General features: G+C 42.6%; 1 protein-coding gene across 4 annotated transcripts in view; it reads right to left on the bottom strand.

Annotated features, from left to right (window-relative positions):
* LOC308310340 (glutaminase kidney isoform, mitochondrial) overlaps window positions 1–7500 on the bottom strand; it is a 36722-nt gene that overhangs the window by 16572 nt on the left and 12650 nt on the right. For all 4 annotated transcript variants that reach the window (XR_013963487.1, XM_080756656.1, XM_080756657.1 and 1 more), the window contains exons 6-7: window positions 5028–5191; window positions 4145–4203 (exon numbers count right to left, since the gene is read on the bottom strand). Coding sequence is in view for 3 of the 4 variants with exons in the window: in XM_080756656.1 (XP_080612782.1) it covers window positions 4145–4203; window positions 5028–5191 (223 nt within the window). In the remaining variant the exon portion in view is untranslated. The remainder of the gene's footprint in view (window positions 1–4144; window positions 4204–5027; window positions 5192–7500) is intronic.

The following is a 7500-nucleotide window of genomic DNA, read 5'->3' as shown; positions in this document are numbered from 1 at the left end:
AAAGCAGCTAACTCCACCACCTCTCCCCCTCTCAAACTGTCTGCTATAAAGCAGCTAACTCCACCACCTCTAATGTAACATGGTGGAGCTAGGTGGTTTCCTCCCAACAGCAGAGACCTGCATTGATATTTCTATGTTAGAAATTATTCATTAATATATTTGACATTAACATGTCATTAATAATGAATCTATGTTAGAAATGATGATCATACAACTAGACAGAGATGATTGGTTGAACCCTGTGACATCATACCAAAAGACAGATATATGATTGGTTGAACCCTGTGACATCATACCAACAAGATGGAGATGATTGGTTTGTTTACGGAGGTGTAAAGTTCAAGACCTGCAACCAGATTCTACAAAACGTTAAATAAATTCATCAAGTCATCACGGCCCGCCAAAATACATTTTAGTCGGCTGAATCACCTGTAGATTTAGTCGACTAAAATCACATGACATTTAGTCGACTAAAACTAGACTAACACTAAAACATTCCAGGTGACTCAAATGTGACTAAAACTAAGTGAAAACTATTCAAGAGACTAGACTAGGACTAATTTTATTTTATTTTATGTTCTTATATTCAATTTTGTTCTTTGCCATTGTTTTATCATTTTAACTACTTATGTTTTATTGTATTCTATTTTTGCCCTGTGAAGCACTTTGAGCTACATTTATGTATGAAAGGTGCTATACAAATAAAGTTTATTATTATTATTATTATTATTATTAAAACTAAAATAGAACTTTGCTGCCAAAAACAACTGGTTTCTATAATTATGTGACGAGATATATTTCTGAAAAGAAGTTCCATCAACCTCCCAAAAGCAAAGATTTCAGTTAAATAACTGAAATAATAATATATTCAAAGATTTGCACATCACGTTTTCACGATTTCTCATATAATAGCAGATCTACGAGTAAGACGCGCAAACGCGGGAAGCGAACGCAGCTCGTACATATTTGGGTTTTGGACGTATAGCTGCTTTGACTCCTTATATGGTGCCCCTTTTGTGCCCATATATGGAGCTGAGTGGACCTGGCCCCTTTTGTGCCCATATATGGAGCTGAGTGATTGCTGATGCAACACACTCCATATTTGGACGTAGCTCCATATATGGGCACAAAGGGGGGACACACGCACGCACAGACATGATCTGCTAGGTCTCATAGTAAGTGCTCACTGCGTTCGCAACAAGCTCACAGCGTCTTGGAACTGCCAATGTAATGTCAGATAGTTCTGTTGGGTCCTGTAATGTCAGATAGTTCTGTTGGGTCCTGTAATGTCAGATAGTTCTGTTTGGTCCTGTAATGTCAGATAGTTCTGTTTGGTCCTGTAATGTCAGATAGTTTCTGCACAATTTATGAAACATGATTTAGAATGATGATGATGTTAAACAAACGAATTAATTAAACTAATCACTACATTACATTTCTACACAGAGGAGAGGAGAGGAGAGGAGAGGAGGGGAGGGGAGAGGAGAGGAGAGGAGAGGAGAGGAGAGGAGGGGAGGGGAGGGGAGAGGAGAGGAGAGGAGGGGAGGGGAGGGGAGGGGAGGGGAGGGGAGAGGAGAGGAGAGGAGAGGAGAGGAGAGGAGAGGAGAGGAGAGGAGAGGAGAGGAGAGGAGAGGAGAGGAGAGGAGAGGAGAGGAGAGGAGAGGAGAGGAGAGGAGAGGAGAGGAGAGGAGAGGAGAGGATTACCAACGTTGACCCTTTTGAAGGCACTGGTCATTATTTCCCTCAGTTCCTATGTCTGGAAAATATGCAAATCACATACAGTAAGACCCCGCCCCCATCCACACCCAGCCAGCCAATCACAGCCCACCGAGGTCTCCAGGAAAACCAGAAGAAAATAAATGCTTGCGGAAGGTTTATCATTCAGTGTTAGGATTCAGGGTAGAATTAAGAAGAGAGTCTATAGTTCCAAACATTGAGACAAAGCGGGGTGCCTATGGGCTATAGTTCCACACATTGGAACTATCCCATTGAGACAAAGCAGGGTGCTATGGGCTATAGTTCCTAACATACTAACTATCCCATTGAGACAAAGCGGGGTGCCTATGGGCTATAGTTCCACACATTGGAACTATCCCATTGAGACAAAGTGGGGTGCTATGGGCTATAGTTCCACACATTGGAACTATCCCATTGAGACAAAGCGGGGTGCTATGGGCTATAGTTCCACACATTGGAACTATCCCATTGAGACAAAGCGGGGTGCTGTGGGCTATAGTTCCTAACATACTAACTATCCCATTGAGACAAAGCGGGGTGCCTATGGGCTATAGTTCCACACATTGGAACTATCCCATTGAGACAAAGTGGGGTGCTATGGGCTATAGTTCCACACATTGGAACTATCCCATTGAGACAAAGCGGGGTGCTGTGGGCTATAGTTCCTAACATACTAACTATCCCATTGAGACAAAGTGGGGTGCTATGGGCTATAGTTCCAAACATTGGAACTAACCCATTGAGATAAAGCAGGGTGCTATGGGCTATAGTTCCAAACATTGGAACTATCCCATTGAGACAAAGCGGGGTGCCTATGGGCTATAGCTCCACACATTGGAACTATCCCATTGAGACAAAGCGGGGTGCTGTGGGCTATAGTTCCAAACATTGGAACTATCCCATTGAGACAAAGCGGGGTGCTGTGGGCTATAGTTCCAAACATTGGAACTATCCCATTGAGACAAAGCGGGTGGTTTTATTAATGTTTTATCCCATAGAGGGGAGGGACAGAGGTGGTTCTGTCCTTAGAGTATATATGAATGGAGACGGCACCGGATTTATCCTCCATCCACTTGCATTAAAGGTATATTCAGTGATTTCACTCAAAAAACCTTTGAGGATAGAGAGTCAAAAACGAAACCTACGGTTTTTTGACCCCCAGGGGTTAACTGGGGACAGGGAGGAACTCCTTATATGGTCAGCCACACTCTATAGTAGAGAGGATTATCACAACAAAACAAAAAAATAAGTGATATTTGAATTAAGTGAAATCACTGAATATACCTTTAAAGGGACACTTCACCCTTTTTGCAAAAAAATATATGTTAATGACGTTTAGAAGCTTTAGATCACTTTCCTGGGGGTATTTATGTGTTCTAAAGCTTCTAAACGTCATTAACATATATTTTTTTGCAAAAAGGGTGAAGTGTCCCTTTAAGGTGGATTTCTCCTCCAATCCACTTGCATTAAGTTGCTCAAAAGCGCATGAGGCGATTTCACTCCTCCTTCCGGGTAGGAACAAGGAGTGCATTCTGGGATGGATTGGGCTAGATCGTGACCGCGCCGGCCGCTGACTATCATTGCACGCGTTCGCATAGGAAACAGCGTTCACGTGTCATCATGATAGTCAACAGACCAGAATTGGCCCAGCGCTGCAATACCAAATTGGGCCACTATGTCCATTTGGCCTCAGGGTTTCCTCCGGGTGCCGTCTCTATTCATATCATAGACTGTAAAAAATATGGACAAAGCGTTCCGCGGGTCTAACGTGAACGTAAAATGAAGCCTGTCAGTCCTTGCAATGGAAGTCGCCATCTTTCTAGATCCGTTTTCGTCCAGCTGGCCATTGGCTGGCCCAGACAACGAGGCGGGACTTCCCCCCCCCTTCTTCTCCGTTGGTTTTTATTTTGACTCGAGTGGGTGGGGGATCCCTATCATAGACTGTAACGGTAGCCACGCCCCTCAGAACATACGCGACTTCATGGTCATTTTTTAAATTAATGGGACCATAATTTTCCAAAAACAATATTATGACATTAGAAATGAGACTTTAAACTAGTGACTGGAAGCAGAAAGTATTCATGACCATGTTTATTAAGGTAATACAGTCTAGGTGAAGTTGGGCCCAAATACATGGACTTCTATGGGGCTATGGGTTTTTCTGGGCCCAATGACAGCGCCACAACAGGCCATTATATGAACTTTCATTTCCTTAGTGGCTTCACAAAATATCTGTCTAACTGCTCCCCTGATTCATATACATATATACGGTTCAGTCACAACACTAGAATAAACATTGAGCCAGGCTGAATACTTTATCTAGTTGCTAATAAAGCCCAGATAGTAAAGATAATATTTAACGTGTAGATAACAGTAAACATAATATTTATACAGAGATAACCTTTACCTTTATCAGTGAAGTGCAAACAATGGCTCCAGCGTTCACCATGGGGTTGTGTGGCTTATCTGGAAAACACAGTTATAATTTATTTATTTATTTGACAGGGACAGAGCTCATTAATCAACATGTCAGTTTTCACATCAATGTAAACGGGCCAGAGTTAGCCGAAGCTAAATTTCATCTGTAGTCCCTGGGCAGGCTCTTAAAAAATGAATGAATGATAAAAAAGAAGAACAAAGTGTAGTGTGCCTGCACACAAACCATGCGTGCACCAAAACTACATTACCCATCAAGCATAGAGTTATAGAACTACAGTTTAATGTTATAAAGAACTACATTCACCATGGGGTTGTGTGGCTTATCTGGAAAACACAGTTATAAAACTACATTACCCATCCAGCATAGAGTTATAGAACTACAGTTTAATGTTATAAAGAACTACATTCACCATGGGGTTGTGTGGCTTATCTGGAAAACACAGTTATAAAACTACATTACCCATCCAGCATAGAGTTATAGAACTACAGTTTAATGTTATAAAGAACTACATTCACCATGGGGTTGTGTGGCTTATCTGGAAAACACAGTTATAAAACTACATTACCCATCCAGCATAGAGTTATAGAACTACAGTTTAATGTTATAAAGAACTACATTCACCATGGGGTTGTGTGGCTTATCTGGAAAAACACAGTTATAAAACTACATTACCCATCAAGCATAGAGTTATAGAACTACAGTTTAATGTTATAAAGAACTACATTCACCATGGGGTTGTGTGGCTTATCTGGAAAAACACAGTTATAAAACTACATTACCCATCAAGCATAGAGTTATAGAAACTACAGTTTAATGTTATAAAGAACTACATTACCCATGTAATACTAACCCTCCTCATCCAGAAACAGCTTGTTGAACCTCAGTCCACTCGGCTCCTTTCCGATGAACTTGTGCACGTAGTCGGTCCCGTGGTCGTGCACGGCGATGGCGTACTTCAGCGGCTTCACGCACGACTGCAGGCAGAACGGGACCTTGGTGTCTCCGACGGTGTGTCTGTAAAGCATTAGTGTATCTGTTCATTAACTGTAATCTAAACATTATGACGGTGTGTCTGTAAGACGTTAGTGTATCTGTTCATTAACTACGACTGCAGGCAGAACGGGACCTTGGTGTCTCCGACGGTGTGTCTGTAAGACATTAGTGTATCTGTTCATTAACTGTAATCTAAACATTATGACGGTGTGTCTGTAAGACGTTAGTGTATCTGTTCATTAACTGTAATCTAAACATTATGACGGTGTGTCTGTAAGACGTTAGTGTATCTGTTCATTAACTGTAATCTAAACATTATGACGGTGTGTCTGTAAGACATTAGTATATCTGTTAATTAACTGTAATCTAAACATTATGTAAACATTAACGACGGTGTGTCTGTAAAACATTAGTGTATCTGTTAATTAACTGTAATCTAAACATTATGACGGTGTGTCTGTAAAACATTAGTGTATCTGTTCATTAACTGTAATCTAAACATTATGACGGTGTGTCTGTAAAACATTAGTGTATCTGTTCATTAACTGTAATCTAAACATTATGACGGTGTGTCTGTAAAACATTAGTGTATCTGTTCATTAACTGTAATCTAAACATTATGACGGTGTGTCTGTAAGACATTAGTGTATCTGTTCATTAACTGTATTCTAAACATTATGTAAACATTAACGACGGTGTGTCTGTAAGACATTAGTGTATCTGTTCATTAACTGTAATCTAAACATTATGACGGTGTGTCTGTAAGACATTAGTGTATCTGTTCATTAACTGTATTCTAAACATTATGTAAACATTAACGACGGTGTGTCTGTAAAACATTAGTGTATCTGTTCATTAACTGTAATCTAAACATTATGACGGTGTGTCTGTAAAGTATTAGTATATCTGTTAATTAACTGTATTCTAAACATTATGTAAACATTAACGACGGTGTGTCTGTAAGACATTAGTGTATCTGTTCATTAACTGTAATCTAAACATTATGACGGTGTGTCTGTAAGACATTAGTATATCTGTTCATTAACTGTAATCTAAACATTATGACGGTGTGTCTGTAAGACATTAGTATATCTGTTCATTAACTGTAATCTAAACCTTATGACGGTGTGTCTGTAAAACATTAGTGTATCTGTTCATTAACTGTAATCTAAACATTATGACGGTGTGTCTGTAAAACATTAGTATATCTGTTCATTAACTGTAATCTAAACATTATGACGGTGTGTCTGTAAAACATTAGTATATCTGTTCATTAACTGTAATCTAAACATTATGACGGTGTGTCTGTAAGACATTAGTGTATCTGTTCATTAATTGTAATCTAAACATTATGTAAACATTAACGACGGTGAGTCTGTAAAATATTAGCATATCTGTTAATTAACTGTAATCTAAACATTATGACGGTGTGTCTGTAAAATATTAGTATATCTGTTAATTAACTGTATTCTAAACATTAAAAGTCCTGTCCTTGGTGTCTCCGACGGCGTGTTATTTTTATTTTAAAAGTTTTTTTGTGGCTTTCGCTTTTATATTATTATTTTTGTAGAGTGTCCCAGGATGGACCTCTGAGCCCCAGGATGGACCTCTGAGCCCCAGCCCAGGATGGAACGACACCGGGCACTGCCCTCCCTGTGGGGGTGTGGAACGACACCGGGCACTGCCCTCCCTGTGGGGGTGTGGAACGAGACCAGGCACTGCCCTCCCTGTGGGGGTGTGGAACGACACCGGGCACTGCCCTCCCTGTGGGGGTGTGGAACGACACCGGGCACTGCCCTCCCTGTGGGGGTGTGGAACGACACCGGGCACTGCCCTCCCTGTGGGGGGTGTGGAACGACACCGGGCACTGCCCTCCCTGTGGGGGGTGTGGAACGACACCGGGCACTGCCCTCCCTGTGGGGGTGTGGAACGACACCGGGCACTGCCCTCCCTGTGGGGGTGTGGAACGACACCGGGCACTGCCCTCCCTGTGGGGGTGTGGAACGACACCGGGCACTGCCCTCCCTGTGGGGGTGTGGAACGACACCGGGCACTGCCCTCCCTGTGGGGGTGTGGAACGACACCGGGCACTGCCCTCCCTGTGGGGGTGTGGAACGACACCGGGCACTGCCCTCCCTGTGGGGGTGTGGAACGACACCGGGCACTGCCCTCCCTGTGGGGGGTGTGGAACGACACCGGGCACTGCCCTCCCTGTGGGGGGTGTGGAACGACACCGGGCACTGCCCTCCCTGTGGGGGTGTGGAACGACACCGGGCACTGCCCTCCCTGTGGGGGTGTGGAACGACACCGGGCACTGCCCTCCCTGTGGG

This window comes from Protomyctophum bolini (assembly GCF_963924005.1).
Source record: "Protomyctophum bolini genome assembly, chromosome: 22".
In the NCBI taxonomy this organism is placed as follows: domain Eukaryota; kingdom Metazoa; phylum Chordata; class Actinopteri; order Myctophiformes; family Myctophidae; genus Protomyctophum; species Protomyctophum bolini.
The sequence above is the reverse complement of the archived record's forward strand: the minus strand, read 5'-3'. Positions and strand labels throughout refer to the sequence as shown.